Raw genomic sequence first — 19,543 nt, 5'->3', positions numbered from 1 at the left:
TTCTGCCACAACGTCATTTAAGTACTTTCAAAGCTGCGTGCCTCCTTGACCATTTAAAACGAATTAACTTCAATCCTAAAATATGAAAACATTATTATTCTATTGTGTTTTAAATAATAATTGAATAGACAATTGAATTGATGTGAATCACAGTACAAGACCATGTTACCACGTTGTCTTAATTAAGGAAAGGCTGCTACAAAGCAAAGTTCCATTTGCAAACTGATAATACACTGCTGAAAAGAGTTAAAGGAACACATAGAACTTTGTATATATATATATATATATATATATAACATATATAACATATATGTCAAAAGGTGAAGGTATTTTGTTATTGTGATTCCCTTGAAGAGCATGAAGCGAAACCGGTTGTGTAATTATGTTAAATCTAAGGAATGGAATGCTGGCGATATGAAAAATAAAATTTAGTACAAAAGTTACTGATTAATTTGCCGATGTTTTGCATCTTAAGCAATAAAGACGGGAACAATTTGGCAGTAGTTAGTACAACAATCAGGTTGGGCTGCAGAATTAGCACACCTACACTGTTGCTTATTTGAAAAATGGAAGTTGAAGTACTAAATGGCAGATGAAGTACTAAATGGCAGTTGAAGTACTAAATGGCAATTGAAGTACTAATTGGCAGTTGAAGAACTAAATGGCAGTTGAAGTACTAATGGGCAGTTGAAGAACTAAATGGTGTGAAATTGATACAAGATCATTAGTGTTGTTCTTTTTTGTAATTGACGCACTTTTAAGTGTCAAAAGGTCAAACATGTTAATTTCATATGCATGATATATACTCAAATATACAGTAAAACATAAAACAAAACAACTTTTCATAATCATAAGCACTAAAGTTAAACATGCGGGTTGGCCGGTTAGCGCACTCGCTTCACACTAAGCGAACCGGGCTCGATACCCGACCTGGGCGCATGTCAGTTTTGTTGGTGGTCACACAGCCGGGTAAGTGGGTTTTAGGTTGCCCAGTATCCCAAACAACACAAGACCACACTCTCGCGCAACAGATTTAGCATGTGTTATAATAACTTTCTTCACAATCGTTGTAAAATAAATACAGTTGTATCTAAAGCCAACATATTAATTAGTTATACAATTTCTACATACTTTCCAACGTACTTTCAGCGTTGGGATTGGCAATGTGTGCCTTTCATACCTTCAAGCAGTAGGTCATTTGTCAGATATATATAAAGTCGTAGCAGGCACATTTGAAGATCAGATTGTTCATTGCGCGTACACACAACAATGATAACGGTTTTATTACTCCTGGCAATAGGTAATGATTCGTCGATATTAAACTCTTACAATAGTAAAATATGCAAAAATGCTAGAAATAATATAGACTTAATAATTTTTAAAATTATTGACACATAGCTGTTTTTTTATCTGATTGATATGTATCCGCATTATTTGAAACTTTTAATTCTTGAGCTCTTTGGATTGTAGCGGAAAGAGTAATAGAACGAAATACATAATAATGAATTTATATTTGTTTTAAAAATCTCGATCCAAATACATTGTGTTATTGCTCGTAATCCGAGAAAAAAAAGAATATTGCTAGAGCACGTTGAAACCAAACAGAAGATTGTGTTTGATTACTTTCCGACATGACTTCCGATAAACAAAATTCATGTTTGGATATTATTTTTGAAGGATTATAATTTCGCAATAAATGTGATAAACGTCATTTTCCGTAAAAGGCGATTCCTTTTATTCGACAACTGTTCATTTTATTTCTCAATATATAGATTATCTAAGTTCTTGACTAATTTGATACGATAAGTAAAAATTATTTGAATGGGTATATATAATTGTTTACACTGTTTGGTATCAAAATGTATTTTTTACAGCATCTTTACCCGCCCAAGGATTTTATGAATTCTGTTAGCATGGCAAATATTAAAATATGGAAATTTCAATATTCTTGACACTTATTCATATATTTACGTTTATCGATTTTTTTATGGTCGTTATAATAAAGGGAAGATTTGTTTGTTATGATTATCTTTCAATTTCTTTTGTGGATATATTGTATTTTTCTATTACCCAACATATGTTGTTCCTTTTGATGTCTATAAATTTGCCTAACACGGTTTAACTGTCTTTGAATCAACATTTAGACCACATGAACTTTTCCTAAGTACGTGTACTGCTTACATGTTTCCAGCAACCTAACACTAGATCTTCTCAGTCCATAATTGCTTCTCTCTAGGATTGTTAAGTGCATATCAAAGACAAAATTCCCAATGTTTAAACGAAATGTTTGCCTTCACCAAACATATTTCTAATCTTTCAATGTAAGCCATTATTTTCCATTTTTTATTGTGCTTTAGACAACGCTCTGACAGCCACACTTATCTCAAACATATGCATAACAAGCGATTGATTGCCACTGCTCATTTTATTTGCAAATAAGGGTTGCATATTATTATTGCATGTGCCTAAACAAGCAAATTCCCAAAAGCCAGGTCATTTTTATCCTGTGCTTTTTCTTCCGAGAACCCGAACATTCGCAGGACTACCAACCGTATTAAAAAGACTATTGACCAATGCGTTCAGGTTCATAACTGTAAATAACAGTATTTCATGGTCAACAAAAAGACTATTGACAAATGCGTTCAGGTTCATAACTGTAAATAACAGTATTTCATGGTCAACAAAAAAGACTATTGACAAATACGTTCAGGTCCATAACTGTAAATAACAGTATTTCATGGTCAACAAAAAAGACTATTGACAAATGCGTTCAGGTCCATAACTGTAAATAACAGTATTTCATGGTCAACAAAAAAGACTATTGACAAATGCGTTCAGGTTCATAACTGTAAATAACAGTATTTCATGGTCAACAAAAAAGACTATTGACAAATGCGTTCAGGTCCATAACTGTAAATAACAGTATTTCATGGTCAACAAAAAAGACTATTGTCAAATGCGTTCAGGTCCATAACTGTAAATAACAGTATTTCATGGTCAACAAAAAAGACTATTGACAATGCGTTCAGGTCCATAACTGTAAATAACAGTATTTCATGGTCAACAAAAAAGACTATTGACAAATGCGTTCAGGTCCATAACTGTAAATAACAGTATTTCATGGTCAACAAAAAAGACTATTGACAAATGCGTTCAGGTCCATAACTGTAAATAACAGTATTTCATGGTCAACAAAAAAGACTATTGACAAATGCGTTCAGGTCCATAACTGTAAATAACAGTATTTCATGGTCAACAAAAAAGACTATTGTCAAATGCGTTCAGGTCCATAACTGTAAATAACAGTATTTCATGGTGAACTCAAGTTGCATGTGCCAATTGAGACTATCACATGCATTTCTTATAAAGCATCCCAGGCGCAGACATGCGGAGAGAGCGGCTTTAGCCCCACCCCAAATCTGGCGATGCAGTACATCGTTGGAGGGCAGGTGGCATCTGAGGGTGACTTCCCATGGCAGGTGGGTATACGTCGAACCTAAATGGGGAAGTATAATGCCATATTATGTTAATCGGCTGTAATGAGAAATTGACTATCCGTTACTGCATGGTTTAGTTTTTTGTTTCGCAAGTGAAAGTAGACGACTTAAGTAATATCAATACATTTTAAATGTCTTATTCATCATTTATTTTTAGGATCAAAACAAATTTCTGAAACAAAAAACAACAGAAACGGACGGACGGACGGACGGACGGACGGACGGACAGACAGACAGACAGACAGACACTGTCAGACAGACGGAAAGACAGACAGACAGACTATGTATTAAATGAATACTTGGCCTCATATATCATCTTAAAATGCAGAATTTTGATAAGCTTTTCAAGTGCATACTAAGATAAGAATATACTATTTACATTTTTATTAATTTTCACATATCATGTGAAGAACATGTCAAATCATCAAATCCAATGGCAACCTTAATGTGTCGAAAAATCGTTTGATCACTTACAGTGGTTCTCTGATCCCTTACAGTGGTGCTCTGATCCCTTACAGTGGTGCTCTGATCCCTTACAGTGGTTCTCTGTACTGATCGCAAACACAACGACAAGAGATACAACACAAATTGTTTAAATCTGATGTATAGGAGTTAAAATAATGATTGTTTAATTATAAAGTAACTTATATTATAAACACAGTTTTGTATGATCGATAACACCAGAGTATTGAATTATAAATGAAAATATTAATTAGACACACGTTCGCAAACATCAAACATACAATAACCTTACTTTAACCATGTTGAGTGCAAAGCTTTGCGCAAATAAATATTCAATTCAATGAAAAATGACAAAATTCACACTAAAATTGGCGAAAATCACCCAGTTTTGTTTTGGTTTTTATCGCCCATTTTGATTTCTGAATACACCGGCGGGTTTGGAAAAAACAACAACAGTACTGTGTGAAGAATCGTGCTTGTATTGTGCTTGTTGTGAATGCAATATTAAGAAATGCGTCTTCAATGTGAATATTTCATGCTATATAAATAATTTACATCTTGCATCATTCGTCCTTTCGTCGATAGAGTTACCGTTACATACGTTTATTCGCTTTGCAAACCCATTTTCGGATTACGAAACCGGTACTGTATATCTTGTCTATACAATATAAGTTTTGTTTGTTTTTTGAGAGAAACTCATATGATCCCGAGTACAACTGGTACACTTCGCACATACGAGTTGTATGTATATGCAATTGGTGTTAGGTACAATGCAGTATATCATAAACTGAATAATCAGACTGTGGCTTTTAATTAATAACAGTCGGAATAAACAATGAAATAGCGGTTTGTACATTTATCAATAAGTTAGTATTCGGTTGAACTATTCTACGTGTTTTACGTGTTTGGTGAGCCAGGTGAGTATCTAAAATGGTCAATTATAACAGCTGCCTAACGCTATTAAGGTATTGTTTGTGGTGGCGTTTGATCACGAATAAGTGCGATATAAGTTCATAAATATGAGTATTGCGGTTAGTACCTTTCATTGTAATGGTATTATTTCGAAGCAGATTTATTCGACTTCCTTTTTCATTTCCAGGTGGGTCTTGTCGAAAACGGATATTTGATCTGCGGAGGAACCTACGTGATTGGCCCGGATGGAAACCCGAGGGTGATCACAGCCGCTCACTGCCTTTCGTGCGTATTCCGTTTAATATTGTTTTTCTTCACTTAATGCCTTGATTTTAATGTATCCCTTTCGAGATTTCATGTCATACTATTTTTTTTTATAAATATTTGATAGTGGATTTTTGTGGCGAAATGCAAAAAATTGGCGCATGTTGTCCCTTCCGCCTTACGCAATAAATATTTCGAGACAATTCATACTGCTGCATTTTCAAACTTGTGTGTACGTACTTTGCGAAATGACCAGGGTACGAAATGACTAGGGTACGAAATGACTAAGTCCCACCATAGTTTTGGTCGATCAAGCCCGAGCAGTTTCATAAGAATCTGGGCTTGATTGACCCTTGCAATTTCGATGGAATCATTTCCTTGTCTCACTGGTTTTTCACCTTCAACGATTGTAAACTTTCGGCAGTGCGGTTCCTATTGGTAATCGTCACTAAAACACGGAACGTGTCATAAACAGTAAAACTAATTTCACTTTCCTCGCGCCAATAGTTCCGTTCAAATCCAAAAAGATTTGTTCTTGTGTAAATATTTGCCTAACAGGTATCCGTCGGCCATATTAGTATCGTGACAATGACGTCATGTTAAACGTTTTCGTCTTCTTGGGGCAATTATACATCAGTTGCCTTCCGACGTAGCATTTATGACGTAATTTATCACGTGGTATACACACACTGATTATATTTATGCCATAATTGCGCTCACTTGCCGTGATAATCTCACGGGTGAAATCGATTTTTGTCATTTTTGCGGGAACGAATTTCTTTAGTAAAAATGTCATATATAGTAACATGTGTATACTCGAGATACAAGCAGTTTACTATTTCTCAGATTTTACCAATTTCATTGTAAAAATGGCAACATAAACGCATACAATGCCGGGATTTTCTGCGAAAATGCAATGACGTCTTTTAATCTCGTTTCCGGTATGAGTCTTTTGGTTGAAATTATGCGTAGTTTTCCTATAAAATATCTATTAAATATTGTTTTTGTAAAAGTAACATGACATGAAGTTAAATTCTTAAGGATAAGTAAAGGGCGGAGTGAGCGTAGCGAATAAGCCCTTCTTAATCATTAAGATATTACTTCAGGTCATCTTACTGACTTAGATTCAAGAGATTCAAGTGTTCCTCATTACATGAAAGACATAATACATTCAATTGAACATATATACAACGATAACATGATAGGTTTGATATCTCAGACATGAAAAAAGAACAGATATTATAACACAAAACTTTTACATTACACTAACATTTTACTTACACTCCACAGTGAGGATGGACTAACAACTAATTATTAAATATTTATATCATATTTTTCATGATGAAAGCTAGATTTTTTAAAGATATATTATGGTATGCAAAAAAAGCTAAAATGTAAACCTTTGATAAATATCATGAAACAAAATTTACAATGTTATGACGACGTTCAAATGCCTTAGTAATAAATTTGTACAAATAAAGCTGATCAATGAATTTCGTCATACTAGGCCTAACGATATATTTTCATCTCAAATACATTCTACGTATATCCTCATATACGTCACAAACACAAATAAAATGAAACTCATCTTTAATGTCACCATTATTATTATAATGGCATTATGACATATGGTGCAATAACGTTCATGATGATTAATATCCATAACGCCCAGTTTCAATACGTAACTGGTGAGACGAGAGTCTCAATTTAGTAAGAGGAATTCGATACTTTGAAGAAAATTTATCCAGATACATTGAGCGTTCGAAAGAAGTTTCAAAATGTTTGTAAGTACACAAGAATGGGCTGTTATGTATAGAATTATACCGAGACTTATCAATAAGGCGTTCTTTAAATACTAAATAGAACGTGTTCACATCGACACAGCTAGGGTTTATCCAAACATTTGAAAAGTCATTTGTGTTAAGCAAATTTTTTACATTTTTTACATTTTTAGCCCAATTAGTTTTCCCTTTCGCACAATATGATAAAATCTTATTATACAATGTACTTACGATAATAGTATCGTTATTAAGTGTTTTACACCAAAATGTTATAATTCGTGTTTATCTTGTTATATACAATGGATATCTTCCTAGTTTACCATATTTGACAGTGTCGATGTGGACTGTTTAACATGTAATAATAATTTACAAAACTTCAGATGAACCCTTTTAATTACCTTATTTTTTCCAATCCCCAAATTTCACAACCGTAATTAAGAACAGATGATTTTCCTAAAAACATTGGAAAATGGCATTGCCAATGTGAAATTGTTAAGAGGGCAAAATACACCAATTCGGAAGTGCCTACTCATTGTTACACGCCTCATTTATTTAAATTAAAAATTGGCCGTGACATTCCATATTTATAGGTTTTGAAGGTGAATGGTTTATGATTTCAAAAACTGACTAAACATGCTGGATCTTCTTGATCTACTTTTATTTGTTTACATTTTAGCTGCAATGTTTATACCCGTACACCATATATTGTCATTTTACCAAGAACACATTGGATTGTTCAACGTTCAACCAATTTTATTTTCTTCGGAGAAACGTTACTTTTTCAAATTTTGTGCAGAACACAAGTGGAGCTTTCTCCCTATATATGGTGTTGGGGTCGTGACGCCCTTGAAATCAATGCAAAAATTGGTCAATTGACTATAGAATACATAGGACATTAAGCTGTGTCTGACAACTCGAAAGAATGGAAGGTAAAAGGTTTAAAGCGTACTTCTAGGGTGTAATTATTATTGTTATTATTATTATTATTATTATTATTATTATTATTATTATTATTATTATTATTATTATTATACCAGATTTGTTGAGCGTCCTTTTCATAAAAAATTCGTTCAAGGGCGCTTTACAATTAAACATGTAAAGCGCCCTTGAACGTATTTTTTATGAAAATGCTAACTATCCATGGTTGCAAAGTGATTTCCTTTCTACATTATACAATAAAACTTAAAAAAATAAATGAAGGAACTGTTTGAATCATTGGTGGCATTAAAGGAGTGCAAAGTGCAAAAGTTATTAATATTTTTTCTAAACAATAATTGTTTGGAGCAATGTATGCAAAGAAATAAGACAAACATCTGTTTTTGTTTTATAGATGATAGTGCTATTTTTACACAGCATTATTTATATAAACCTCGTCCCATTGTTGCAAAGATATCATTCCTTGAGGCTTATTGATTTTTCTTACAGCAATAGTATTAATAATTAAACGTTCTGCTGCCTTGTTATTTTTTGCATTGGTCTTTCATTTCTGTCACTGTAAGATAGCAATGTTATTACATTTAGGGAGCCTTCAGTTTCCGATGCGGCGCTTCGACATGAGAGAGTTACTTTAAAGGCAAAGGAATAAATAATTATGCACTATCATTGAAACAGTTTACATTAACCTTTATTGCGTCCCCGAATATCTGTAAATACGTCTCGAACTAACCACAATTGTTGTTATTATTATTATTATTATTATTATTATTATTATTATTATTATTATTATTATTATTATTATTATTATTATTTTATTATTATTCGTAAATCATTAGAATATAAAATCCTAATTAAATGTAAATTTTCATAATAATCTTATGTATGTCATATACTCCTTAAATAAACGAAATGTTCGGTACGGTGCGGATTCTCATTTTCTAATATTAGCGACTGTAAAACCAAACTTCAGGGAAAAATTGTCAAAATATACTTTTATTATTTTTTTAAAAAGTACGAATTTCAAAAAATCCAACAACTCATTGTTATTAATATTATTGTAAGAATCGTAATTTTGCAATATGTAAAACAAGGCCAAAATGTATGAATAAAACATGACAGCAAACCATAGATAGCAATTTTGTAATAAGCATCTACAAAACCTACTTCACCTTTCATAGGGATGATCCGCTTTAGTGGCGGTTACACTAACTATTTGGTTTTGAGTTTTTTAAAATGGACACTCTGATTGTACTCCGAAAACAGAAGTTCAATACTTGTAAACTTCTCTAACAAGTAAATTTCTGACAATTTTCATGATACAAAAGGTACACTAAAATGATATTCTTGCAATAAAGATCCGCATTAAATTGATATGCTTTATGACTATATATAATTCCTTCGAAGTGGTAAAAACCCAAGACCAGCTGACTACAGTGTTGTTTTCGGAATGCAGTCCACAAATGTTGCTGGAAATAGACAAGTCGTTGCTGCCTCCACCATCACAGTCCACAGTGGTTACAACTCCAACACAATGGCAAACGACATCGCCGTGATCAGTACGTATCTCATACGTATCTCGATGGTATCAAACGTACTATTATGTCATGTTTTGACCCCTGGTGACATCGTGTTACGGTGGTACCATTTAACAACGTTTCATGTACAAAGGTTGAACATGAAACAGTTTGACCGAAAACAATATTACATTTTTTTATTGTTTTGAAAGATTGCAAAATAGGCCAGCTTAGGTCCGATTGCCGTTGAAATAAAATATAAACTGCAATGACTTTACCAATGGTGTTTAGTCAGCAATTTAAGTTATATATTTATCATCTTCGCAATAATACCAATGTTATATCTCAACGACGGAAAGGTGATTACTCGAAATATTTCATACTTACCACGAAATAGCACGATTTATTTTGCAATCTTAAAAAGCAACGTTTGATGTTTGAAAAACAAATGGAACAAATATATATATATAACAAATGGAAAACTTATTACGAAATGGTTCTTGTTTTAGTACGTGTTTGTGTAAGTTTCCCGCACACTGTTGACTAATTCATACATGTTTGTTTTTAGGATTTAGTGCAGCTGGAAAAACTCAAATTTCCTCAACTTGGGCAAAGCCAGCCTGTTTGCCATCCAGGGCTTATATTCATGGTGAAAATTCACTCGTATCAGGCTGGGGAACAACGTCTGAAGGTGAGACAGTGTATGTTTTATTGGTTCATGCTTACCTGAGCACGAAGACAATATATCCTGAGAGAGTATATATAATCCATGCATGTTCGTCAGGTATCACCCCAAAATTTCTGAATAACAAAACTCTCGTTCAAAGACCTGAGATACTAAGCTATCGACACTTGACATAACCTGGAGGTTTGGAATAAGACGTTTTTTTCACTGACATTCTTTTCAAATCAACATAAACAACATACGCTATATATTTACTGCCACAAGATAACCTGAAAACGTTCGCGATTTTTTCTGTTAATTTTCGCGATAGTTATCAAGGTATCTGGTATATCCGCGAAACTTTTTCGGTAAGATAAATGTACGTGAAGTTAGCGGCCTAGCGGCGTGAAGCTAGCGGCCTAGCGGCGTGGAATTGGCGGCCTAGCGACTTTTAGAAAAAAAAGCTGATAATTGCTTCAGAGTTATGAATTTTGCATAAAAACAATTAATTTATCATTGTTTTAGAAAAAAACAAACATATAAAAATGCTTTAAAATAGAACACAATTTAAAGGGACTGAACTCCGTATGATGAAACAGCGAAAAAAAGGAAATTGTCGAAAAACTGACATAATCTTGGTATCGATGTGTACAATGCATTGAAACTTAGTAACTGAAGTACCACATAGTTTACAATTAATTTATTTTTCGAAGTGTTTTCGTATTTTTCCATTAAAAAAGATTACTGGGTATGTCTACCTAGTAGAATTCATTCCTTATGCGTGATTGGCAAGTTGATGTAATCACGTGTATTACCGAGTTAGGTGTAAAGCTTAATAATTTCACCTGTGTAGAGTAAGTCTTCGTAGCTCAGTGGATACAACGCTGGACTGTAATTTTGGCGACACGGGTTCGAACCCGGTCTTCGCCGCATTTTTTTTTTAATTTTGGTTTATTTTTTTACAATTATGATATCAACGAGTAAAACATTTAATTAAATAATTGTCCTGAGATTCATTACAGAAAAAAACTGTTTTTGGTGCCAATCTGGTGTACAGTCCCTTTAAAGCTGCACTCTCACAGATTTACCATTTTAACAACTTTTTTTATTTTTTGTCTTGGAAAGAGAAAACTTTTGCGTAAATATCTGCAACCCAATGATGTCAGATTGCTGACAAAAAATCAGATCGTAGATTTACATAATTCCGTCGAAAATTAATGTTTTATGGCTTAAATCGTTACTAACGGTTTAAGAAAAATGCATAAAACATCAATTTTTGAACTTAAATATAAACATCTGCGATCTAAGTTTTTGTCAGCAGTCTTATCAAACTGGTTTCCATCGATTATCGCAAAATTTGGCTCGTTCCAAGACAAGAAATAATAAAGTTGTCAAAACGTTCAATCTGTGAGAGCGCAGCTTTAAGGCCGCTATCTTAATTTATGAATAAAAAAACATTGATTTATCATTGTTTTCCAAGAAAACGCGAGTACAATTGCTTTGAAATAGAGAACATATTTAGGCGGCTAGACCGCTAGGCAGCTAACTTCACGTACATAGACCGAAAACAGGCTATGTGCCTAGTACTGCCAGTAGTCTTTCTTCATGCTGTACAACACTAACAGGTCTATACATCTAGTTAATAACTTAATAAGTAACTTGTTAAATAGATCAGTCTCTTTAAATGCAATTCTGGTTTCTAGCACTAACTGTTAATCTAGTTATGATTTGCGAATTCCAATTGGAAAGATTAATATGGTGGCATATTACTGCCGTAAGATAACCTGATAGCGTTCGCGAATTGTTTCGTGTTACCCACTTAATTTTCGCCATAATTATCTAGCTATCTAGGTAATATTCGCGTTACCTTTTTGGTAAAATTAATATCATAAGACTAAAAACAGGCTTGAAATTGCCCAGAACTGCAATCTATTAATAGGTAAGTGGTAACACGAATCCAGTTAGTATGTTACTTATTAAGTGGAATTCGCAAACCATAACTACTTAACCTGTTAGCGCCTGAATCTTAAATGCATTTAAAGCTAAGTGGTAACACGAATCTTATTACGTTAACCAGTTAGTATTTTACTTTTTAAGTGGAATTCGCAAATCATAACTAGATAAACTGTTTATGTTGTACAGTTAAAGAGGTAATAGGTTGCAGTTCTGGGCACTTTCAAGCCCTGCTTTTAGTCTTATGCTTTGACTGTGAATATAGAGATTTCGCTTATTTAACTAGGCAAAAGATATTTGAGCGGAAAGAGAAAATAAAATAAACGGAAATATATTAAACGAGGATTCGTTAATAGAGTACACGGCTCGTCAATTGTTTAGCCCGCGGCAACTAATCGATTATCGCCAATAATAGGCCCGACACTAGTAGATACAGAATTGATCTTTTTATAGACATTTGAAGAACATGATATGATGCGTCAAGGCCTTCATCCCTTGTCATGTAGTTTACTGTTTTGAAATGTCTAAAAAATAGGATCCTTTAAAAGCGAAAGTATGCTACAGCAAGCTTATTATTATCAAAATCTCCATTTTCTTTGACAACCCTCTTTGGGACAACTATATAACGTTTTTATTCACGAATTATATCCGATTTTTTACGTATTAACGACACGAGCTTAGTCATCAACAGTCTTCCGTTTTAAGCGCACTAGTATTATTCACACGCAGCAGTTAGCCAACCCTTTAGCTACGCCCATCCCCATTTCAATTGACCGCACCCCCAATGTTCAAAACAAATCAAGAAAGGCCCGAGGTCGACAAAATCTAACCATTATCTGATACCGTGTTTTCCACAAAAGTTATCGCGCTACAAAAAATACAACAAATGGCAGCGAATGCAAACTGTCACAGGTTACAAGAAACAAACGGCAAAAACTCCTAACCGGCAGAAATTGGCCACCAGATAAGTATCCCGTGAATGTTGCTCTGTCGTCGTTATGTCGTATACAAAGATTTAGAAAGTGGTTCATTATGATTTTACAATCTCATTAAAATCATATCGTGACGCTCGCTTCATTACATTACGCTGTGCCCTTTGCGTAAAATCGAGAAGCGAGTTTTGGAGGTCTGAGTTAATGCGTAATGGGGGGGGGGGGCAAAAGATGTGTCCTGTCAACGAACCTGCTGACACGAACTTATCAGCACTTAAGAGAAATTCATTTACCTTACAACATGAAAATCGGAAGTTCATTATAATAATGATATAATAACACTCGCACCCGCCAGCGGCTCTGACCTGTACGAAAACATCTTCATTGTATTGTTAAAGTTACCAACATTGTTAACGTCATGGTTTTTAAGTTTCGTTTAATTCTTTCTCTTGTGATCTGATGTATTACTAAGAATGTTTGAGACGTCTGTTTCATCTGTTTGTGTTTTATCTAAAAAATACATTAGTGTTGCAACGACCTTGAAGTGTCTGTGATCATAAAAGCCTTTTATACATCATGTGACATACATGCATTTCACAGCTTATATATTATGAAGCTCTTGAGGTATTACGATAATGGAAATGTAAACTTGTAAATAGTGTTTAAAGAACTCGAATCGTTGGATACGATTGATGGCCCCATGAGTAAATCTGACAAACCTATGAATATAAAGAACTTGGTAAATACGAGCATACTAACGAACGAGTGCAGATACATCATGAACTTAGGCTGTAGACTTTTATAACCGTATCTCGGAAATCGTATCGGCAGATCGACACAACATTTTTAACTTTTGGCAAATTAATGCGCGAACGGGCGTACCAACCCCAGCGCAGTTAGAACTGCGTTGGTCAACGACCTAATTTACATCGAAACTACCTAGTAAGCCATCTGCTCCAATAGCTACGGACTGCGTTCTGCATATTAATTAGCTAGCTAAAAGTAGCGCTGTAAGGAGTTTTTTATGCGGTAAATATAGTTCGAATGAGCTGCGTTCTGCGTAATATAACGCAATTAAAAATGTACAAAAAACAATTACATGTATTTCAATATCGGCGAGAAACAGAACGATATATAAAAAGCATGATCTGCAAATAGTTTCAAAACGAACGCGTACTAAATCAAATAAATACATGTGTTACATACCTGTGTTTAGATTTTTCTGCGGCCGAAGACCGATAATATCTTCATGTACATTGTAGTTAAGAACATAATCTTGGTCATCGCATTCGGACAGGTTAACTGCCCGGAAATAAATTCCAAGAACTCGTTAAAACCCGGAAAATATGGATAGTATTATGATGCAATTAAATGATAATTAGGCGTAAGATATCAAACAACGTTTAACCAGTACTAAATGCATAAAAATACACTTTAACCATTCAAATCAAATCGCGTAAAGCGTTGAAAGGCTATCGGTCTGCTACAATTTGTGTCATAGTCATGTAATGCCGAATAAAACGGAAAGTGTGTGAACATTTCTCAGTTTGTCTCAGTAATTTCAGACCAAAGTATTGAGCATGTAGCAAAATGCATATGCATATTTAAAAATCACTGATATAAACGAGTAATCTGTTCATTTTGTGACATAGGTTGAGGGCATTATTAAGATACATGTACATCAAACATAAAGGGAATAAATAGTATACGGGTGATTCGATCCAGTGGTATTTGTCGTTGTAGAAGGAAGCCTTTAACATAAACCTAATTAATATGTCCAATGCATTTTGTTGGGATGCATTTGGTTAAGCTGGCATACCCTGGAAGTAAATTAAATACGTTTAAATCAAGTTTGAATTGTAGAGTAGATTTTACTAAAAAATCCTACATGTAAATGCTTTATTCGTGACAGTGCATTGTTTGTGAAACCAAATCTCCAGATAAGGTTTTAAATGATATTGAGAATTACTCCATATCTTATCAGTAACTATTTGGCTTATTCCACCTTTCAAGTGACTTATACTACATGATCCAATTGAGAATCAACATTAACTCTAAAAGTTTGTGCGAAGGAAATAATGAGCAAGCATATACTATCTTTAGATTTTTATGTTCATAATTATGTTTTACAATTGCATGACTATACTCACAAAAAGTTGCAGGCTGAAAGCCAATTAACGCTTTAAGAACTTTGATTGTTCTCATGATTTCTATATATTTATGCTTTACAGTAATAACCACATGTTTTGAACACGCTATTTTTTTACTTTTGATTCGGTTTATCAGGATACTTCGTGAAGAATTATTTATATATTAAAATTCATTTCAATCGGATGACTTGGCTCATTTTTTTTAAAAAGCTTCGTCGAATAATAGTATTGCTTATAATGTTTTTACTCATAAACAAAGGCGGATCCAGTTCAAGCCAGCTGCGATACGTATGGAAAACATTGATTAGCTTGGCCAATTGCGAAAACACAGGCAACTCAGGAAACCTTGACAACACAATGCTCTGCGCTGGAGAGACTGGAAAGGACGCTTGCCAGGCAAGTTTACTTCCTTTGTGAACGAGGCTTTTTATATGTTAAGAGAAGATTCGTAGACTGTTTAGGTGTTATATTATTATAAATTGAAATTCGGTTTAGCAATCAGACCTGCTGGCACCTTAAACAGAACCACACTATTGTCTAAACAGCAAAAAAAAAGGGTTTAAAGCCTTAGTGCCACTAAGTTTCAAATAACTAGATTAAAAAAAAACTGAGAAAATACTATAATCGGGTCCCATATACCCCAGGTCCACACGATGCTTTCACTAGCGGATACAAAGGGGGGGGGGTCCTCTAAGTTTACGTTTTACTTTAAGTTAGGTGAAAAAAATGTAAAAAAAAAAAACGCTCAAAATGCAACATTTGGAAGCAGAAATTGTTAAAATGTTCTCGAGAGGAGTAACCCAAATACGCCTGCCTACACTTTAAGCAACATAAATTTCGTTTCTGGGGCACAGGCGAAAGTCAAAGTATACGCCCCCTAAGTTGCACCTCCTCAAAGGTAAAAGCCGGGGCCGCCCCTGGTTTAATAATAATGAAATGTATGGGAAATACTTACACAATCCCACACTGGTCCACTTACCTTCTATATGCTAATGTGGCAGATAAGTGGTCGGAGCATTGACGGCATCACTGTTGTTAAGTGAAAATCTCAGACAGGTACTCGCTTATGTTTTTTGTAGTGTACTTATCCACGGGATCCAACGTGTTTTGTGTTATTCAATAACTTTCTTGTTACGGCCTCTAAAAACATATGGTTAAAAAACTGAGAGAAGCTTACACGTGTGGCCTCCGGGTAGGCGTATTTATTTTGCGAGAAAAGTAATATTACTTACTGAACAAGTGAAAGTATCCTACCCAAACACCAAAATCCCTTCGAACACCGCCATTCCTCTTCCTTCAAGCACTGCCATTTTATTCCGCATCACACGTTTAAATTTCGGCAAACACAAAGCACGTTGGACATAAAAATAAAGTGTAGCAAATCGGGAGTGTTAATTCTATTTTTGCTGACTTTACCGGCGTGGGTTCTCACCCCATTTATAAAATCAAAATATTGTTATATTGTAACTATATTATCCTGCAATTTTGATATTACATGTAGTAAAATAATAATGAAATAAGTGATTTCCATGGTGGCATATAACTGCCATAAGATAACCTGTTAACGTTCGCGAATTGTTTCGTGTTAACCACCAAATTTGCGCGATAATTATCTAGGTAACTAAGTTAACATTCGCGTTACATTTTTGGTAAGATAAATATCATAAGACTGAAAACAGGCTTGAAAGTGCCCAGAACTGCCACCTATTAACATTATAAGCTGTACAACAGTAACAGGTTATTTAGTTATGGTTTGCGAATTCCACTTTATATGTAAGATACTTACTGGTAAACGTAATAACATGTTATGAACATTTGATGTCAAAACTCTTATACATCGAAAACACGGACACGCCCCTTTAATAAGTATGCAAATATAAACCCTGTGTATGGCTAGCATATTTAAGATTAAGATTTGCCGGACGAAGCCTCTTTAGGACTTGGGCTTATCACGTCATGAGGAGGAGCTACAATTTAAGGCCCCCAAACGGCACCCACAAATTTGCTGTTAATATCAATAGTTTAATGAAAACTACAAGGACAGGTATAAGACCCGTATCTACATATCGTTGTTCATATAACTAACAGTATGAACCTTTCAGGGAGACTCTGGTGGTCCTCTTGTTGTGTACAGAGGCTCTAGCTGGGAACTCGTGGGTAAGTTCTTCTAAAGATGGTTCAGATGTGTTTCAATGTTTACAAGAACACAATTAATGCCGTTAAAACGTCTTTGGCCATCAGTTAAAGATTACTGTCAGTGGCGGCATGTTAGGCCCTGTTCATTTTCAGCTTTTATGTTTACCAACGCAAGTTTAAACAGCCTCAAAACTGTTAGTATATCCTTCCAGTGATCAACACACAAACTTCATCGAAATTTTACTATTCAACTAAACATTCATATATATTATCTCATAGCTGAGTCCTACTTTGAGTATATATACTCTATTATTAAAAACAAAAACAAAAACTGTTGTATTAACTATTAAATTAAATTGAAAAATGAAAGAAATCAGTAAAGCCTATTCATATAACGTTGACAGATGAATCATTATTTGCTTCAATAGAATACTTTTGAGACTTTCATTTCCAGATATCATTTCAAGTCGATAGTAACATTTTCGAATCCTTACATTTTAATCTAACAAAACACCACCTACTGTAGGAGTGGTGAGCTGGGGTTTTGGATGTGGCCGTGCCAACTACCCCGGGGTGTACGCCGACACATGGGCGCTGCGATCCTGGATCAACTCAAACCTATAAGTGTTTCTTCGTTCAATGTTATAGGTTAATATCATAATAAAACAACAGAACACACTAGTTGTTTGTTTAAATGTGTTAAGACAATTCTAAATCATCATTTGAGAAAATTGGCCAACACTCACATGTACATTCAACAAATTATATATGAATAAATTCTTTAAAATCTATAGGTATATAGTAATCGCCACACTGTGAACACCACTAAAGCAAATTTTAATTTCATGTCTAAGTTTCCTACGAGAACTCAACAGTCGTGTACCAAGTTTTTGTCATCACATGATTTGCAGTCAAGTATTTAAATTATATACTAGGCCATTCTTTTATTCATTGGTTAACGGATTTTTTTGAAAAAATGTTAACGGGTTGTGCGAAAAAAAAAGGAAATCAGACTTACCAGTTACTAATACATGTATTTTTCATAGCGTTTGTGGCGAAACCCAAAACCAAAAGATCAAAATATCTACAAAGAGGAAAGACATTTTCATAGATATATATGAATGACATTTAAAATGCTTAAGTATGTTTTGATTTCTATGCAACACAATGTCTGCAATGCCCCAAGCACATCCTGACTGCAAGAGTTTTACTATTTGCAACACTATTTCCATATATTGGCCTTACAATGAATATGCCTGTGTCTCCTCATTGCTGGGCGCTACTTCTTCTCAACAGAAAAAGCACACTGTAGCAAATTTCACTGACTCAATTATTTATTAAATGGCATAAAGAAATGTAAATAATAAAAATGATTTATATTCAGTAATGCATTCTTTGAAGTCAAGATATTTCTCTGCAGCTTTTACAAAAATTTAAGTTACCCAAGAATTTGATTACTTGAATAGTGGTCTCTATATAATTTGTTTAACAATTAATGCCCCCTCGGACTTACACAGGACAATATATGTTATCAATAACTCTTGTTTATATGTGATTTGTTACCATTGATACAGACATCAGCCTTGATAAACCTGTTTCCAAAAATGAAGTTCTCCTGGCAGGTTCTTTCTGGCGATATTTTCGTCCATTCTTTTTCATCGGTTGACGCATAAATAGTGTGATATTTTGGGAACCTGATGCTGATGCAATTACACCCTCACTGTTGAGTTGTTATTCCCCCAAAAAATCGTTTAAATGCAGATTGTATTTTGAAAATGAGAATATTTTTTTTGTAAGATCTCAGCTCAATTGAGGCCGCCATTGTGAAGACAATTTTTAAACTGCATCCTTATGTTGAAAAGAAACATGCAGCAGATTTTACATCATTTCATGTGAGCAAGAAAAATAATCCGATTTTCTTTTTCAATATTCATTTTTTTTTTTTTTGGAGTTTTCGAAAGAATTGGGCGGCGGATCCGTTAACCAATTTATTAAAAACAGGCCCTACATATTAGGCTATTAGCATATTTGGTATGTGAGAAGCAATAGTTAGAATGAAAACGTCTACATAAAAAAAATCGAAGTTTACATTGCTGAATGTATTATTATTCTGCGTTAATCGTACTGTTCTTGGACTGATACCGCCGCCATTACTGACTTATACTGCCACAATCTCTAACTGATACTACTACTAGCTCTAACTGATACTACTACTAGCTCTAACTGATACTACTACTAGCTCTAACTGATACTACTACTAGCTCTGACTGATACTGCAACCATACCTGACTGATACTGTCAACATCTCTGACTGATACTACCGTAATCTCTGACATTTACTG

General features: G+C 34.2%; 1 protein-coding gene across 1 annotated transcript; it reads left to right on the top strand.

The window, feature by feature from the left end:
* The first annotated feature begins 1,197 nt into the window (after positions 1 to 1,197).
* On the top strand, positions 1,198 to 17,879 carry LOC128246929 (trypsin alpha-3-like). The gene is made up of 8 exons (XM_052965489.1): positions 1,198 to 1,300; positions 3,370 to 3,479; positions 5,059 to 5,156; positions 9,257 to 9,408; positions 9,935 to 10,057; positions 15,325 to 15,461; positions 17,168 to 17,222; positions 17,728 to 17,879. The coding sequence occupies exons 1-8, from the start codon at positions 1,270 to 1,272 to the stop codon at positions 17,823 to 17,825; spliced, it is 804 nt and encodes a 267-aa protein (XP_052821449.1). The 5' UTR covers positions 1,198 to 1,269; the 3' UTR covers positions 17,826 to 17,879.
* The last annotated feature ends 1,664 nt before the right edge of the window (positions 17,880 to 19,543 follow it).

Source organism: Mya arenaria, chromosome 2, assembly GCF_026914265.1.
Source record: "Mya arenaria isolate MELC-2E11 chromosome 2, ASM2691426v1".
NCBI lineage: Eukaryota > Metazoa > Mollusca > Bivalvia > Myida > Myidae > Mya > Mya arenaria.
Note: the sequence above shows the minus strand (reverse complement) of the source record. Positions and strands in the feature narration are given on the sequence as shown.